The sequence below is a fragment of the Mytilus californianus genome, unplaced genomic scaffold (genome assembly GCF_021869535.1).
Source record: "Mytilus californianus isolate M0D057914Y unplaced genomic scaffold, xbMytCali1.0.p SCAF_10, whole genome shotgun sequence".
In the NCBI taxonomy this organism is placed as follows: Eukaryota; Metazoa; Mollusca; class Bivalvia; order Mytilida; family Mytilidae; genus Mytilus; species Mytilus californianus.
In genome coordinates this window covers 20,310,303-20,329,582 of record NW_026262582.1, presented here as the reverse complement: position 1 = coordinate 20,329,582, position 19,280 = coordinate 20,310,303, and the positions used below count along the sequence as shown (strand labels likewise).

Genomic DNA, 19,280 nt, shown 5'->3' with positions numbered 1-19,280 from the left:
CTGTGTGTGTTACATTTTAATGTTGTGTTTCTGTTGTGTCGTAATTCTCCTCTTATATTTGATGTGTTTCCCTCAGTTTTAGTTTGTAACCCGGATTTGTTTTTTTTTCTCAATCAATTTATGAATTTCGAACAGCGGTATACTACTGTTGCCTTTATTTAGTTGTAAATTTCTACCAACGAAGGTTTTTAAAGGAATTATAGTTTCATACACAAGACAGAAAAAGTCTTTATTATCCACAAATCAAATTGAATCAATTTTTATTTTTTTCAATCTTCAACTAAGGACATTAATTCAATAAAAACAAAACGCCGAATTCGCTTGGTACGAATCCTCTTGATAACGTACGTAGGATTAAGCCAAATGCACAAAAAGAGAGATGCCATCATAAGGGCAAAATCATGTTCAATAATAACAGACACCAGTATAACCAAATATAAAAAGGACGAAAAGCCAAATATAAATAAATTATTTCATAGACTAGTTAATTAAAGATTGATTTATAAGCTCTCTTTTTGTTTAATAAGTTTTGGACTTTCATATATATTGGCTACGCACATCACCAGAGAGTCATTTATTGTCAAAATACGCATCCAATGCAGAAAATTGATACAGTTGATTATATTAAGCTAATTGAAAATAAGAAATATATGAACATAATCACATTGTATGTCTCTTCCCATGTAATTTATAGATGTGTTTGTGTGCTGAAAATTTTCAATATGTAAGAATAGATTAATTTATTGATTGAATGGTGTTTAGTGCCACCTTAGCACTGTTGTGCTATTCCGTGGCGATCAGTTTTAATTGGTGGAGAGAACCACTGCCTTCGGTAGAAATACTGACAATGAATTGGAGTGATTCGGATTGCCAAGTACGGGATTCAAACTCAAAAATTCTGTTTTGACATGCAAGTGATACAGTATATCGACTACTTAAATCTTATGGCCATCGAGGTCCCCTGTACAATAAGACATAAGTAAGCCTATTGAGCTGCTGTAGAGCTATAACACTAGTTTTAGAAAGGTTTTATGTTTCGAATATTCAACTAGACACTAGTGTAAATCCTATAAGCTTTTATATTTAAACATACTCAATAATATCTGGTCTTCTTTCTTTGTCCATCTGCTGAATAAACGGCTCCGCTGTATATGTTGGCCTATATAAGACAATTGCAACTTGGGCGATTAGTACTTTAGAACTATGGTTACTTTCTTGTGTACATTCAAATCTCTTAAATTTAGATTTCATAGGGCTCCATATGTTTTATCACATATTCATAACTATATATTCTATAAGATTTATAAATTTAATCTGACACGATGTTAACATATCAATTGTGAATAAATGAGAACTCATCGACGAATCTAATTTAGAAGGCAACATGACTCATTAGATTCATTTACATGCTTATAAAAGGAACAAAAAGCACAATGCAATCAAAATGAAATAAGATTAGCAATGTATATGATGCAGAAGGGAAATAATTTTTAAAGCAATGCAGTACAATTCTATTCAAAGCAAGTGGAAACAATTTGAAAATAGACAATAGTTTACCGATATGAAATCTCGAAAATCGATTAGGAAACAAATACTGAGGGATTCTCCTAAGAACTCCAAAAAGAGTAAAACTGCATGCGTCGATACGGCAAGCGTCTACGGCAAAGAGAATTCAGTTATTTGAATTTAATGAATTAATATTTGTATAAATAAGCTCGCCTTAATGTTCTTGTTGTTGGCTGATTAAAAACCAGCTATTTTGAAACAGTGCAGCCAACGTCCATATCATACTGTCTTGCATATTAGAATGCAAAGTTGTAAAAGTGTTATGTATCGAGGAAGTTCTCAGTATTAAGAATTCTTTTCTATAGTGGCTTCCGTGATTATAATTGCTTTGTCTTGTTCCCAGACTAAAATATATAATAGCATTAATCATAACTATTCAAACCGGTTGATACAAACCTGAAGGTGTCTGGACAGTTTTCTCCGTCTAGCACTTCTTTGCCTGCGTCTGGATCTCTGTATGCATGTTAAGTAGAAGGGGGAAATCACAACAAAAAGATAAACATAAATAAGTAGTTTTATTTTTAAAAATAAGCCATTAGCATGATTAGTGTAGAAGCAATTTTGGACAATTCAGTGGCTCTTTTTTCTTTGGGAGGACAATGGAGTCCAGGTGTGAGTTTTTTCAAGTTGAGTTTAGTCTTTTTGTTCTTTTCATTTGATTATTTCTGTTATGGTTTGTTTGTACTACTTTATTTCATCCGTGGTATCCTCTCCTCCTTTTATCAAGACTGCGTTAATGCAACTTCAAACGTTTCACTAGTGAAGTTGGAACTTCTCACCGTTTCAGAGCACCCTCGTTTTTTGGGAGGGAAAGTTCACTGTTAATCTCTGAACGTATGAATCAAATTCAACAAGCGTGCATAGAAATAAACATGTGAAGGGTTGTTGATTTGTTTAAATTATAGTGCTTTGACAAATATAACAGGACAAGTAAATAACAATTAACGCAGTAGCAGTGTGCTGTTAGTCAGTCTATTTTTTGAAATATTATTAAACTTTGAAAATATTTTGTGTGACTTCAAATTATGATCTATAAAACATGAGTTTTAGATGATGTCTATCAAAGACAGGCTCTATTCAAAAAAGAATATCATGGATTGGTTCTTAAGATTCATGTTTCCTATTCTAGCATCATTTTCTAAGCAATGGAGACTGTGTGTCACACTTAAACACAACTTCTGTAACTCCTGCATCTAAATAATAATTGTAATGCTGTGAATATAAGCAATAAGTCAACCTGTTCATTACAACGCAATAAGCCACATAAAATTACTTTCAAATGCCAAGTAGTAGTGGGGATTTTCTATAAACGTACGTGCTGTCAGATTTTTTTCTTTTCTGTAGTATTGTATTCAGGGTTTCTGTCAATCTGCCCACCATCATCTTGAAATCAAAGTCTGATTTAGCGTGTCTGAAGATGGCAAAAGAAATAATATCTATAAGGGATAGTATATTATGATTATATATTATCGAATATTAAAGCCTCAATCCGGAGCATTTGATATCAACCACGGTTTTTGTTCCTATAAATCAGTCTTTAGTTGTCTATGTTGTGCTTTGTTTACTGTTGGTTTTCTTTTGATCGTTTTTCATTGTTTGCCACGGCATGTACAGTGTATTTTCTATTAATAAGTTGGAACATCCCGTTCATATCTTTCGCCCGTTTTTAACAACTTGAATTACAGTTTAAACTCAATTAAACAGCAGTTACAAAAGGCAAAAATATATTATATTCGAAAAATATCAAGACAAGTGTTACTTTCTCTGTAAAATGTATAAAGCTTCAGTTTGTTTTCTTCAGTGTGTTAACGGTATCTGTTTTAATGCCAGATTCTACGTTCTGCAGGCCCGTAACTAAGGAAAACCACCATTTTGAATTTCTGATTTTTTTTTCGTATGTAATTCCTCCAAAAATAGTCTAACAAGTCACATTGTGTGCCTTAAAATCTTCTTGTTGTCAATATTAAAACCATTCAGGCGTGTACGAAAAGTATAAATACGTGTAGTGTTTATGTTTGACTTCGTAAGTATACCTATGATGTAATTTTGTTCAGATGCAATTAAAGGACGATGTTACGCAATATTTACTAAAATGGAATTTATTTTAACATGTGGCTTATTATCTTATTATGTATGTGAAGTTAGCAGCCGGTTCGTTATTCGATATTCGATATTCAATATCCAACCGGCTGCTAGCAGTCGGTTCGATATTCAAATTTAGTTGATAATCATAAAAAATATAATATTTGATAACATTAAAAGCATGATTTTTATAGTTGAAAGGAGTGAAAAGATACTTAGGAAATCGTTTTATGACCCCTTCAAGTTGTCTTAAACTCTCGTTGTCCTCAAATATAAACCCTTATCAATGCTTATGTAATTTGCATATTTGTCTATATGTAATATAGATTTTTATCAATAAAACGACACCAAAACTGTAATTTTATATCTAATATATCTAGTATCACTCTAGAAAAAATTTAGAAATATAAATAAAAATATATATGGAAAGCCCAAAAAAAAAAATACATAGTGAAAACCTACCTGAGACCGCTTAAATGACAGTGAGAACCCCCTGTTCTTTCAATGTCCATAAAATTCATAGACTCTGTATAAATAAAGCTTGTATCAAAAGGATTTCTCATAATAATGTCATCTTCGATATCTACGGAGGGCTTAGATTGTCACTTTTCAGCTAAAAAAAGTCAAAATTTCAGGACAAAGGGCACAGAGCAATGGTGAGAGCCCCCTGATCTCTAAATCTGCCTAATATTAAGCACACAGTTAGTTATGAGGTAGATACAAACGTGACTAAAAGGAATTTTGGTACACTTTTTGTCTTCTATGTTTACGGAGGGCCCAAAGTGATAGTTGGATATTCAAAATATATAGCGAAAACCTACCTTAGACCGCTTAAATGACGGCGAGACCCCCCTGTTCTTTCAATGTCCATAAAATTCGATGAATTAATAGACTCTGTATAAATAAAGATTGTATTAAAAGGATTTCAGAAAAATGTCATCTTCGATATCTACAGAGGGCTTAGATTGTCCCTTTTCAGCTAAAAATTGTCAAAATGTCAGGACAAAGGGCACAGGGCAATGGTGAGAGCTCCCTGATCTCTCAATCTGCCTTATATTAAGCAGACAGTTAGTTGATAGATAGATACAAACATGACTAAAAGGAATTTGGGTACACTTCCTGTCTTCTATGCTTACGGAGGGCCCAAAGTGCCAGTTGGATATTCAAAATATATAGCGAAAACCTACCTGAGACCGCTTAAATGACGGTGAGACCCCCTGGTCTTTCAATGTCCATAAAATTCAACTAAATCATAGACTCTGTATATGTAAAGATTGTATCAAAAGGATTTCAGAAAAATGTCATCTTCGATATCAACGTAGGGCTTAGATTGTCACTTTTCAGCTAAAAATTGTCAAAATTTCAGGACAAAAAGCACAGGGCAATGGTGAGAGCCCCCTGGTCTCTCAATCTGCCTAATATTAAGCAGACAGTTAGTTAATAGTCTTTTAGTCGTGTTTGTATCTACCTATTAACTAAATGTCTGCATAATATTAGAAAGATTGAGAGATCAGGGGGCTCTCACCATTGCCCTGTGCCCTTTGTCCTAAAATTTTGACAATTTTTAGCTGAAAAGTGACAATCTAAGCCCTCCGTAGATATCTAAGATGACATTATTCTGAAAAATCCTTCTAATACAATCTTTACATATACAGAGTCTATGATTACGTTGAATTTTATGGACATTGAAAGACCAGGGGGGTCTCACCCTTATTTAAGCGGTCTCAGGTAGGTTTTCACTATATATTTCGAATATCCAACTGGCACTTTGGGCGCTCCGTAAACATGGAAGACAGAAAGTGTACCCAAATTCCTTTTAGTCACGTTTGTATCTACCTATTAACTAAATGTCTGCATACTATTAGAAAGATTGAGAGATCAGGGGGCTCTCATCATTGCCCTGTACCCTTTGTCCTAAAATTTTGACAATTTTTAGCTGAAAAGTGACAATCTAAGCCCTCCGTAGATATCGAAGATGACATTATTCTGGAAAATCCTTCTAATACAATCTTTACATGTACAGAGTCTATGATTAAGTTGAATTTTATGGACATTGAAAGACCAGGGGGTCTCACCCTTATTTAAGCGGTCTCAGGTAGGTTTTCACTATATATTTCTTTTTTGGGCTTTCCATAAATATTTCTATTTATATTTCTAAATGTTTCTAGAGTTATAGGTTTTTCCTTTTGTGTTAAGAAATATCATATATATAAGTACATTTTTGAAGTTGTTTTATCGATAAAAATCTATATATTACATAATGACAAATATGCAACATATATTCGAATTTACGACAGCTTGAAGAGGTCTTTAAACGATTTCCTACGTATCTTATCAGTCCTCTTAACTATGAAAATCGTGCTTTTAATGTTATCAAGTATTTAATTTTTTTATGATTTTCAACTAAATTTTGAATATCCAAACGACTGCTAGCAGCTGGTTGGATATTGAATATCGAATATCGAATAACGAACCGACTGCTAACTTCACATACATGCATTAGAATGGAGATAACTGTTATTTTTTTTAAGCTTTGTCTTAGTATATATTGATTTAGAAATAATAGAAAAGATTGCATAATTGATATCATGCATTACTTGAAAAAAATAATTATTTTTTGATAATATAGCAATTCTGAAAATAAACTTTGCGTGAAGTATTTGCATAGATATGATATGATTGTCAATGAGACAACTAACCACCAACGACCAAAGCACAATAGTGTAAACAACTACTGACCTGTTTTCCGATAGAAATCTAAGATTCTGCTTCAATCTCTGAATAATTCCCAAAGTTTCCTTGTCATACTCAATCACATCCCTAAAGATAAATAAGTTGTAACATCTGAATATCTTGAGGTTTTCGGTTTGATTGATTATTTGATTTTAAATGATTTTAGAGTAAATCAAATGTTTCTCAATATGTATGTATTAAACAAAGGTCTTTCCCCAAAAGTATTTAACAGTCGCCAAATTAAAATTTGATGATTGACTAATATAACAGTTACCAAGGTATTTGCCTCGAGCATTGCTAAAGAGGTAATAATTGTTAAAATGCAAATCTTATGGATTTTTAAATATTTTGAACGAGCATCACTGAAGAAATATCGATTGTCGAAATGCGCATCTGGTGCAGAAAAATTGGTACCGTTTATGTTATTACTACCACTGGGTCGATGCCTCTGCTGGTGGACTGATAGTCTCCGAGGGTATCACCAGTCCAGTAGCCAGTACTTCGGTACTGGCATGAAAATACGGATTTTGTGTTATTAAAATTTTCTGTTACAAAATTTTGGAAATTATTTAAAATTAAGGAATGTTTCTCCCTCATGCAAAGCTCTGATTCCTTCTCCGGCTTTGGCTATACTTTTTAGTCCTTTTTGGTTTATAGCTCTTCATATTTTTAATAAGCTTTGGATTTTTAAATATTTTGGCCTCGAGCATCGATGAAGAGACATCGATTGTCGAAATGCGCATCTGGTGCAGAAAAATTGGTACCGTTTATGTTATTATGCAGTAGAATTAATATCATTAGATATAAAGTTTGAAAGACTTGCGGGAGATGGTTGGATACGCATGACGTACGGGGCGCCGAATGGGACTTGAACTTTTTGTAATCAAAATCAATTTTGTGTACACCAAATTCAATTCTGTCATAACAAAATCATGTTTGTCTTACAAAACTATGTGGTAAAGACTTGTTTATGAGAACTTCAATTTTGTAATGACAAAATTCATTTTTATAGACAAAATTCATTTTTGTAGACAAAATTCATTTTTGTCATGACAAAATTCATTTTTGTCATGACAAAATTCAATTTTGTCAAATAGGTAAGCAAATATAAACTTATTTCCATACAAGATTGACTTTTGTTACCAGATATGGAAATTAAAATACAAAAGTCAATTTTGTGAGACAAAATTGAATTTGTACGCAATTAACATGTTGATTAAATTAGCATCCTGTGATTTTGTAATTAGAATTATTTTTTGTAGACAAAATTTAGTTTTTTTAGACAGAAGTGAAAATTTAACACAAAATTTATTTTTGTGACAAAATCTCAGTTTTGTATGCAAAGTAGTTCACAGAATCCAAACTAAACTAATGTGCATACAAAATTGACTTTTGTCGCCCAATTTTCAAATAAGTTAACAAAAGTAAAGTCTGTGATACAAAAATTAATTTTGTCATGACAAAAGTAACTTTTGTCCACTGAAAGATAATTTTGTATGACAAAATTTAAATTTGTAGTATGCTGCAAATTTTGTTAAACTGAACTTATTTTTGTTGAACAAAACTCACTTTTGTCCGTACAAAATTGAATTTCGAGTACAGAACCTCAGGAGTCCCGTTCGGCGCACCGTATGACGAGACTCCAAACAATGTCAACATTACATATTCAAGGTATATATGGATATATGCAGAGATGAAGGAATTCAACGGGTGTTGTTGACATTCCAATGAGTAAGACCGACAAATATTTTGATCTTTTTTATCAAAAAAGCGGACAGCCGTACAGATATTTCGCGTCCGGTGAATCGGTTCATCTATCGTTGCAATATCAGGATATGCGGTCGTTGAACTACTTCATCCTTTGAACGTGTGAGCATCAGCAAAAGAACTATGTGATAACATTTTAAGCTTTTAAAGAAAGTTGGACTGACCAATACAATGTTATATTCATAGTGCAAGTTTTAGATAGGACTGTATAGCAATATTGAGGAGAACTGAGATTTTCTGAACTAATGAAGATTGGTGTAAAAGCCTTGGGGAAAAGGAGCAAAGTAAAAGTCATAAACAGGACAGTTTTTTTGCCCACAATCGGTACAAAACAGTATATACAGACCTATCCGAAAGTATGTGAAGGTATGTCTCAACATTCGTTATGCTTTCATTCAAAAAGATTTCTTCTGTTGAAGGCGCATCATTTCTGAAATGAAATAATTAGTGTGGTATTTCATATTAATAGATATAGAGTCAAAACAAGTTACATTTTGATCTCAGATTGTTGGTACAATGTATTAACAAAACAGATGATTATGGTATAACTGTCATTTGTATAATTAGTTATTTGTTTACAAAAATTTTCAAACTCATTCAAAATCTATTTACAAAATGACTGTCGTTAGTTCTCAGACACAAATCTGTTCAGATGAGAGGTAAATAACGGTTTCATGAAGTGATATTATTTTCTGAACGGAACTCAATTGATCTAACGTTAGGTGTAATGTATGAAAGAAAATTTAAAAACCTTATTACATCTGATAGAGCAAACAAACTTACGGAATTTGTTATTACTGAATGTTGGATTTTTTAATAAGGTCGCCACCAATCTATATCGTCCCTTCGAAAGTTTTAAGGTCGCCATCGTGTGTTGTGAGACCGTTATTGACTATCTGTGTTACAAATGAAAGTTGACCACGAATATATTCACATTGCTGAAGCCACAATTTCATACTGTTTTCACAATTGTTACATCCCCAATAAGATTTATCAACCGATTTATACGACTTATACAATGCATGAATCTTGGAATTGCACAAGGTCATGTTTTTTCTCTGACTGTTTATGACCCATAGTTGTAAATTTCTGTGCCATTTGGTCTCTTGTGGAGAGTTGTCTCATTGGCAATTATACAACATCTTCTTTTTTATAATTTGTGTTGCTAAGTCTTTAGTGATTTATATTGTGTTTTGTAGAATCTATTTATTTTTTTTTGTCGATTTTTCGTTTTTTGTCGTGCCATTTAGATTTTTTCAATGTCCCTTTGGTATCTTCTGTCTCTCTTTTATTAACGGCTGTTTGTCTTTTCGCCGTTTTTTTGCCATTGTGTTGTTTGTTGTTTCTACTTATAACTTTAGATTGTCCTTTGGTATTTTCAGCTTCTTCTTAAATATTGATGCCACGATCCTTTGAAGTAAGCATGGAAATTCTATTCATTAAAATTCTCGTAAATGTCAAGAAATATTCTAGTGAATAAGGTTTATTTAACTTTTTTTTTTGAACATGTGGACTTAAATGTCACTAACGAATTACGTATATACATTGTGTTTACACGTATGCTAGCCTACTGCGTTTTTCATGTTAAAATGTCTGTATAATCTGTTTACATATGGTTTGCCCAATATTTTCTCAATGATATCAAATGTTTTTACTATAAGCATATCATTTGATGCCCAAATTTCAAAAGTGAATGGAGAAATAATAGTAGGAAATATAACGCCACCGAAACAACATTTCTGTAAACCCTGTGGTTAGCCTAAATATTTATCAAATGTGATCCTCATTAGTATATTACTTCATGGTGTATAATAAAATATTTACATGTTATGAATTAGCATAGTGACTTTAATATCGGATCGGCACTTCAACTCATCCAGGCAAAAACATCAGGTCAACACCTATACAACGTTTTTTAATTATTGTGACAGTTTTTTGGTTGTTTCATGATCTTTTTTTTTATTGATTGATGTTTAATGCCACTGTCAGCACTATTTGTGTTATTTTTATTGGAGGAGGAAGCCGGAGTGCTCAGAGAAAACCACCGACCTTCGGTAGGAAATCTGACAATCCTTGTCAAGCGCACCTGCCACGTGCAGGATTCGAACACATAAACTCAGTGTTGACAGGCTAGTGATACAGTAGTGTAGCTACATAGAAAACGCGACCTCCGAAGCCGCTGGTCTTTTCATGATACTAGTATCTAAAATGTAAAATAGGCTTTACTGGAATCCTGTCTTTCACCGGAAAAGATTGCCAATTTCGCAGGCCTTTATGTCGTCGTATACCAGATAGAAGGTACGTCTGTATCCCTGTTCTATTAAAGTTTAAAGTTTCAGAAGCGTCATTCTGCAGGGTAGTCTAGAAATAATTTACGTTCTGTAATTACGTCATCTGAATTCCCGTACGACTGGATGGAGGATGACCAACTTATTTAATTTTAATTTCACAAATATTTTGTGCATTATAAAATCAAACTATTTCACCCGTTGGCTCAACATGTGTTGGAAGTGACGATGCCTACATTTTGGTCACATGGTGATTGAAGTCACATGGCAGATTCAACTAACTACCGTATCCCAGAGCTGGCGTATGCATTACTTATATTAAAGAAAGGCGAAAGATACCAAAGGGATATTCAAACTCATAAGACGAAAATAAACTGACAACGCCACGACTAAAAAAGACAAAATGTGATATAAGTTGTTCTATAAATTTAGATGTACCTACTTTTTAAGGACACTCTCCCTCATTTCTGTCAGTTTTTGAATCATCTGGTCTGTCTGTGCTCTATTAAAAACGTCCATTTCTAGAAATTAACAAATGATAAATAAAAGGAGTTTAAGGTGGTGGCAGCTGATGGATCAGTTCATATCTCAAAATCTTAAAAAAACAAACATTTTAAAGACATAAAAATCATATTACATAAGAATTTATTATGTGTTTTACATGTACTCTATGTAACAAATTTTTAATTTTGATTCACGTATCAACTCCATGTAGCACCAACGGAACCTTATTTTCATTAACTCCCATTTTTAAAAGCGTACTTTCACTTCGAACAAGATTGATTGATTGTTGGTTGCTTAACGTCCAATGGCAAACATTTCATGCATGTTCAGGACAATAATAGATTAACAAGTAATATACTAGGTAGATATTGAGGCTGTCCGGGATGGCGATCGGGGAGTTTAGGGGTAGGACTAACCCTAACCACTGAAAAATGAGGATTTAATGGATAGGGACAGAAATTTGGCCTTACAAAAGACCACCTTCGGACCCCTCAAAGATTTTTTCCAAGGGTTCTTAATGTGCAGGACATGTCACTCTCTCTACACGAGCCATCGGATTAACGTCCCCATTTCGGCCGAACGTAGCTGCGTACTCAATACATTATGAACAACCAAACGGACGCTCCATTTTACTGCCGGTTAGAAGGAGACCTGTAGTGACCATATTTCTATTCCGAATTCATCCTTGGAACAAGAATTGAGATTAAACACGACGGGTGCCACATGTGGAGCAGGATCTGCTTACCTTTCTGGAGCACCTGAGATCACCGCCAGTTTTAAGTGGGGTTCGTGTTGCTTAGTCTTTAGTTTTCTATGTTGTGTCTTGTGTACTATTATTTGCCTGTTTTGCCTTTCTTTTTTAGCTATGGCGTTGTCAGTTTGTTTTCGATCTATGAGTTTGAATGTCCCTCTGGTATCTTTCGCCCCTCTTTTAAAGACAATAACCTTTTTCGTTTAGTCTACAGATTATAAGCTCGTCAAGGAAAGTAAAATATTCATGTAATTAAAGGGAAATATCTAAAATGTTATGAACGAATCTAGAAAAGTCAGGAACAAATCTTGAAATATTGAGTGTGAATCTAGTGATGTTTTGAGCTAGGTGGTACATGTATGTTGACGACTGCTTTTACAAATAGATGACATGTTTTATTTGAATTTTTTCGATTAAGTCATACTAGGGGAGATGATTCAAATATTTAAATTGAATTTGCCTCATTTGTTTTGTAGCAAGAAAACGAGTATTATGACCCAAATTTCCTATTTTATATACTGGAGTCACATTATAAGAACTCTTTTCTCAAATTTTATTTAAAATTCAACACTTTAGTTCCTTTCTTTTATTTTATAATTTTGAAAGAAAAAGTTGTTATGTGTTATTTATCATTTCTTACAAAATACGAAGTTTTTGCACGACCACCTTAAGCTTGAAAAGAAAATATAAAATCCATTACCCATACTTTTTATTATGTTTTTTGTAAAAGTATCCTAAACACTACATTTTAGCAAAATATTAAAAAATTCTATCGTTTTTTGAATTAGACCCCCATCTACCTTAAATCAAATTTTGATAAGATTTCTTGGCAGAATTAATTATGACGATGACCTAATTTATTCTTTTATTTATAATTAGAACAAGGTTGTTAACTTCCTTGACAATAAAAAATCGGATTGTGACCTTGACACATATCGTTTGACAAAATAAGGCATATAATTGAAATGGTGATGACCATCTGATATATTATTTTGTATTAAAGGCCATGCATGCCATTGTGAGTTATTTAATATGTTTTATGTAAATATTGCCAAGTTTTGATAGGATAAGAATCTTGACTACTTTTATGAAGGTGTTATGGTTCTTGTTGTTATGTTATGAAAATACCTTGTCAAAGAACTTTAAAAATGTTAATACAATAACTGGAATTTATTCAAAATTTATATCAATCACATACAATTAGATTCTTGATCAGAGTTCTGTTACACAAATTGATAAAAATACAGACCCAAATGGAGCTATCAATAAATGTGCTTAAGTAAAAACTAAATCAAAAGTATTATATACAAAAATATCATGCTTACAAGGGGTATTTGCCAAGAAAGAGGGGCGACCGATACTAGAGGGACAGTAAAACTCATAGATCGAAAATAAACTGACAACGCCATGGCTAATAAAGAAAAAGACAAACAGACAAATAATAGTACACAAGACACAACATAGAAAACTAAAGACTAAGCAACACGAACCCCACCAAAAACTGGGGGTGATCTCAGGTGCTCCGGAAGGGTAAGCGAATCCTGCTCCACAAGTGGCACCCGTCGTGTTGCTCATGTTATTACAAATCCGGTATATAGTCTAATTCGGTAGGTCACATTCGTGGTGAAAAAGGAAGTGGATTGTAATTACGACATAAGGAACATATCCGATATCATCTGTGAAACGGTTATTCCATAAAGGTCAACCAACTCGTGATGGCGTCCGTAAAATTTACGAAGGGATGATTTCAACTTCACAATTTGGAACTCTTGGTTTAATAGCTTCCTTGTGAGCAGCAACCCTATATCAAGGAAATCATGAAAGGAAATACAATTCCGGGAATATTGTATCAATTGGGAGATTTATACTCCGTATGCAGGCGCTGCTGGAATGTTGCTACATAGAATTTGCAATTTTACAATTGGGGAGCTGAAATCATCTCTTTTGTCGTAAAGATTTTTTTTTCAACCAACCCTCATTGTCAATTTCTAGATGTAAGTCAAGATATGTGGCAGACTTAACTGTACCTGTTGTATCTATTATCTCTAGGTCGATGGAATAGATGCGTTCCACATAGTCACCAAATTTTGAATTATTTAGTGAGAGAACATCATCTATATAGCGGAAAGTAAAGTTAAAGGATATTGCTAACTTCTTTTCTTTCTTCCTAAGAAGTTCCTGTATGAAGTCAGGCTGATAATAATAAAGGAACACGTTGGCAAGAAGAGGGGCACAATTGGTTCTCATGGGAATGCCGATAGTGTGTTGAAAAACACGTCCTCCAAACGTAACAAATATGTTGTCAGTCAAGAAATAAAGCATCTTGATAATGTCAGTTGCAGAGAATCTTTTGTTTGAATCAGAGTGATTCTTTACAAAGTAGGATTTATCCCTCCCTAAGACAAGATACTTGTATCTACGTTGGCTATTCTTTCTTTATGAAACAAAACAATACCAACTCATTCAATTTGTCTTTTAGTTTAAAATGGGGAATACTTGTGTAAAGTGTAGAAAAGTCAAATGTTTTAATACTATTGCAAGATGAAAGATTCTTAGATTGTATATACTTTAAAAGATCTTTGGAATTTTTTAGTATCCACATCTGATTCACGCCACCTCTAGAATAGGCAGTTTCACAATAACTTTGAAGCCCGGCTTTGATTGCTAATAAAATAGATGTTAATAATTTAGAAAGGGGTTTCGTGGAGCACTTGGAAGTCCCAGCAATATACCATTGTTTGTAAGGACACTTATGAAGTTTAGGTATCTAATGGAAGATCCAGTTCTTCATCTTTGTTTGAAATTCCAAAGGAACATAGAACAGACCAATGATTATCCAGGATTTCATCTTTGGTAAGTGTCGTGAGGGTAAATGTTGAGTTTCCAAGTGAATTCCAAGTCAAAAATACCGGTTGAGAGGTAAACAAATTTCCAGAGCCGTCAGGCAAATACCCCTTGTAAGCATGATATAATTGTTTAATTCCACCGAATTTTCTTTGTATCCCTCTTGACCTCAGAATTGACCTCGAAACCGATATTTCTGACAAATACCCCTTGTAAGCATGATATAATTGTTTAATTCCACCAAATGCTCTTTGTATCCATCTTGACTTCAGAATTTTTATTGTAATCAGGTTTGTTATGCAGTTTCTGCTTGACTGTTTAATTTTTGTTACTTGTATATATGTAATGGTAATCAGCTGTAACGTGTTCCTCACTGTCCAAAAATCCTGTTTCTAAACTCAACTGTAAATAGCCTAGTAGCAAATTTTAATTTTATAACATAATGGATTTTTTGTGCGACAAATTAAATGACACAACCAATGACAAAGTCGGACAACAATTGTGACGTTATCAGGTAACACAGTGTGACAGACTCAAATGACACAAAATCCTACCACAAAATGTGATTCAAGATGAAGAATAGCAAAAAAAAAAACTTTAAAAAATGAGCAATTTCCTCCAATGAACATGCTGGTAGTACAGCTTTAAAATTTCTGTTGGATATAAGTACTAAAATCTAATAATGACTTCAGGATGAAGAACAACAATAAAAGATACATTCATGACTTTCTTTTCATGTTTTTACGAGTAAATTCATGATGCAAAAAGACAAAAATTCGGACAGAAAGATTGAACTTTCTGATTTTGAATTCATATTTTGACACTTGGGCACTATAAAATAAATCATGATATATGTTTGATAATTGATATTAAATATTCCAAAAAATATCAACAAATCAAAATACATGTAACGAGTCTAAATTTTTATGGCTGAACCATATTAATTGTAACATTGCAGTTGTGAAACGTTAAACTAGATCCTGTTGAACTAGGTGCAACTTTAGAGTCAATTTTCATCTGTTGATTTGTGTTTGGAATATACGTGATATCGGATAACGGTTGAAGCTCCACTTCACCCTGCACAATTTCATCAATTATTTGATCAGTGTGTAAAGCGGAAAGAACCAATTCATCCACTGTTGTCGAATTCAACATTACTTGCTTGAACAGTTAGATTTTCACTATGAGTTTCAGTTATTGTAGTAAATTCAGACACAAATTGAGACATTTCTCGTTTTTGTTTGTTTGTTGTGTCACGGCAATAAGATTTAATACTTTCCTCACTACGGTGGCCAGATATAGTGATAATATGACGTCCTTCAAATCCTGCTTCATTCAAAAGAGTAATGCAAGTTGCACGATTACAATGGTTACTATAGACTTTTGACAAACTGGCAGCTTTAGAAATAGAAGCCATCATATCACCAAGTGTGTTTTCACCTAATGGCTTGTTGTTAAACCAACTATTATTATCCTCATCAAAGTCATCCTTAGGTCTTTGAAATAGCGCAGAAATATTTGGGTTTCTTTTCTCTAAGTGTGCAAAGGATGCCAGTGGGCACATCGCAGTTTTTGTTTCATACATCCTACCACTTTCGGGTTCGAATTCCTCAGTTTGGTCACCCTGATGGTTTTTAGTTAACTCTGATGTAACTTTACTAAGGTAGCGCTTACCCGAATCATCGGTTTGAATGTCAAAATCAGACACTTTAAGGTTTCTCAAGTTTTCCTGTCTCCTACGAAAAAAATACAGAATGAGTTCACGAAACACTTTGTTAAGAAGTCCAGTAGGTATTTTTGGATTATATACACGAGGATGATGGTAACGTTTGACTTTCATCTTTCTGAATACTTGGTTTGTGTTGGATTTTTCCCTTTCCTTCCTGTCTCATTTTTTTAAAAATGGTTTTGAACGCATCGTTGGCATTGTTGAACGTAGAATCTGCGATGATATCAATAGTTTTACTAACTGGCGGATTCCTGAGAAACCTATTCAAGCTCTGACAAACCACTAAAAAACTGCTACGGGTATAAAGTTCTCCGTTGTGGAGACGCAAGTTGATATAAAACCCTTTCAAAAGTGTACACAGTTCTGACACCGTCACATTTTCAAATTCAACATCTCGTTCCTTTGTCAAACAATGATCCCGTAACAATTTTACAGCGATTTTTGTGTACTTTGCAGCATTAATACATAAGGTGGAATTATAACAAAAATACCGAACTACGTAAGAAAATTCAAAACGGAAAGTCCCTACTAAAATGGCAAAATCAAAAGCTCAAACACATCAAACGAATGAATAACAACTGTCATATTCCTGACTTGGTACAGGCATTTTCTTATGTAGAAAATGGTGGATTAAACATGATTCTATAGCTAGATAAACCTCTTACTTGTATAGAATTAAAATTGACAAATTCACTAGACTGTTAATTCATTATATAAGAAGCCTTTAAATACTGTAAACCAACTTAATTTCGTGGATACTGTTTTTCGCGCTAAGACAATTTCTTCATCACTTCGATGTGATTCAGTTTCGTGATTTTCAAATGTACATGATGTATTTAGATCAGTGAAGTCCCAAGTTTTTACTATTCGCGAAAATTTATATTCGCATTATTTTTCTACTCGCGTGAGTCGCGAAAATAAATCGCTACCGAAAATTAGTTGGTTTGCAGTACTGGATGAATGAAAATGTTAATTTCTTAGTTTGATCGTAATTTCTCTCCTTTTCTAATCGTGCAATTACATCGGTTTTTGTTTATTACCTTGATTTGAATCATCTTATTAATTTGTGATATTTAAACATAGATGATCTACTGTTGTCTAAATTGCCTGTACAAAATTCAGAAATATGACAGTAGTTCTCCATTCGTTTGAAATGTTTGAGTTCTGATTTTGCCATTTGATTAGGGAATTTCCGTTTTAAATTTTCCTCGGAGTTTGGTATTTTTGTAACTTTACTTTTTAAACGTTATGCCAAACGAACAACTTAAAAAAAACAAGCAATGATAGTGGTATACCTAATGTTTACAGTTACAGATAGAGCATTCATTTTTCTTCTTAAAGTGGTTTCAGTTATTCATGAAAGATACCATTATCTTTAAAATATCATACTTGTTATCAATTATTATCATCATGCTAATTTGAATTGATTGACGAGTCAAATCCCTGGTTTTTCCCACCTATCCAACTCTACAAAAACATTATGTTGAAAAATTCCTGGCTTTTACTATGCAGTAAATTAAAATTGAAGGAAGGAATCCTTATATTCCTTACTGATTTCCAAAAACTTATTTTTCATACACCTCTGATAAAATATTATGAAATTCTTGTTATTTCCAAAGACGTAGCTGATAAAATTTATGTCTCAATTATTCCTTATATTTTTGATACGGTTTAGCATTAAATTCTCTCCACAGATTTCATATGGAAATTCCAGAGAAATCTTTTCCCCTTAATAATTCATTATTTTTTTTTCAATGCTTCATTACAAAACACATACCCCTATCTTAATTATGTATTGTCTTTATCCTAGAATTGTTTTAGAAGTAAAGCAATGCTGAAAAACTGAAAAGAATTAAAAGAAATACTGTTCACTGTTCAGTATAGTAGAATTTCACTCCCATCTCACTTCTTGTTCCTCATACAAGTTTTAAGTGGCTTAAAACTAAGAAAATGGCACATGACTGCCAATAACACAATTGTTCACAAGAGTCCAAACCACGTAGACAGCTGCAACTGTGTATTCATTATGTACAAACCAATAAACGACAATTAAATAAGATAGACAGCAACCATGCAACGACTACCACTGAATCACAGGCTACTGACATGGGACAGCCACATACATAATATGACGGGTTAAAACATGTTTTTGGAAGCTAAATCCTCATCCTAACTTAGGGAAGTGATCAAATAGCATAACATAAGAAAACTGTAAAAGTCAGTTGAAATGGTAAATCATACTCCCCAGACTAAAACTTTACCAAACAGAATCAGTTTTACTCTGATTAAACCGAATCGAAACAATATATGATACAGAAATTAAATAACACTTTTAGATATTTGGATGATATATTGGTTCTTCACTTATTTTTGCTGCAGTTCAGTGTTTCTGTTGTTCCGTTTTTTTCCTCTTATAGTTAATGTGTTTCCCTCGGTTTTAGTTTGTAACCCGGATTTGTTTTCACTTAATCGATTGATGACTATTGAACATATCATTAACTTATTATTTCTTAACTTTAATAGCATAATCTTGCTTTAGAAACAGTTTGTATTTTCATATTTCACATTTCATCATTCATAAGGATTAGATTATACAAAAATTACAAAAGATGAAACCGTATGAAAGAAAATAAATATTAAACAATATTATATTAAGTTACATTAAACCAAAATTACCTGTTTTTCCGTGATGTTGAATCTTCGATACTATCGGGATTTCTGTTCAAAATTGGACTGTACACCTTGTTGAATTCAATGTAACTAATTAGTTATGTTGTTTGTATCTTTTAATTATATAGTAATGAGATAAATCAACCATAATATTTGAGGAAGTTGGCTATTTACAGATGTGTATATCGGCTAGCAGCCTATCTGTTTAAACAAACAATACGTGTAGTATAATTATTAATTTAATCAATATTAACCTCTTGTGGGAAAAAAGAAGAGAAAAGGTCAGATTTAAAGTAGTGCATGAATCCAAAAATAGTATTGTTATTCAATATTCGGAACTTTAAAC

The 19,280-nt window shown here is 33.0% G+C and overlaps 1 protein-coding gene and 1 long non-coding RNA gene across 8 annotated transcripts in view; both read right to left on the bottom strand.

Moving 5' to 3' along the window:
- Positions 1–19,280, bottom strand: part of LOC127717739 (uncharacterized) — a 175,904-nt gene that overhangs the window by 119,543 nt on the left and 37,081 nt on the right. For 2 of the 7 annotated variants that reach the window (XM_052223520.1, XM_052223523.1), the window contains exons 6-7: positions 1,963–2,019; positions 1,094–1,159 (exon numbers count right to left, since the gene is read on the bottom strand). The exons of 3 other annotated variants lie outside the window; for them this stretch is intronic. In XM_052223520.1, the coding sequence (XP_052079480.1) occupies positions 1,094–1,159; positions 1,963–2,019 (123 nt within the window). Of the gene's footprint in view, positions 1–1,093; positions 1,160–1,962; positions 2,020–2,881; positions 2,978–6,387; positions 6,469–19,280 lie in introns of all 7 variants that reach the window. 2 more of the 7 variants (XM_052223522.1, XM_052223521.1) reach the window with 2 other exon arrangements.
- On the bottom strand, positions 15,387–19,143 carry LOC127717744 (uncharacterized). Its single transcript, XR_007989330.1, has 2 exons — positions 18,941–19,143; positions 15,387–16,271 (listed from the first exon to the last, which is right to left on the bottom strand). It is a non-coding gene; the product is annotated as an uncharacterized LOC127717744 (long non-coding RNA).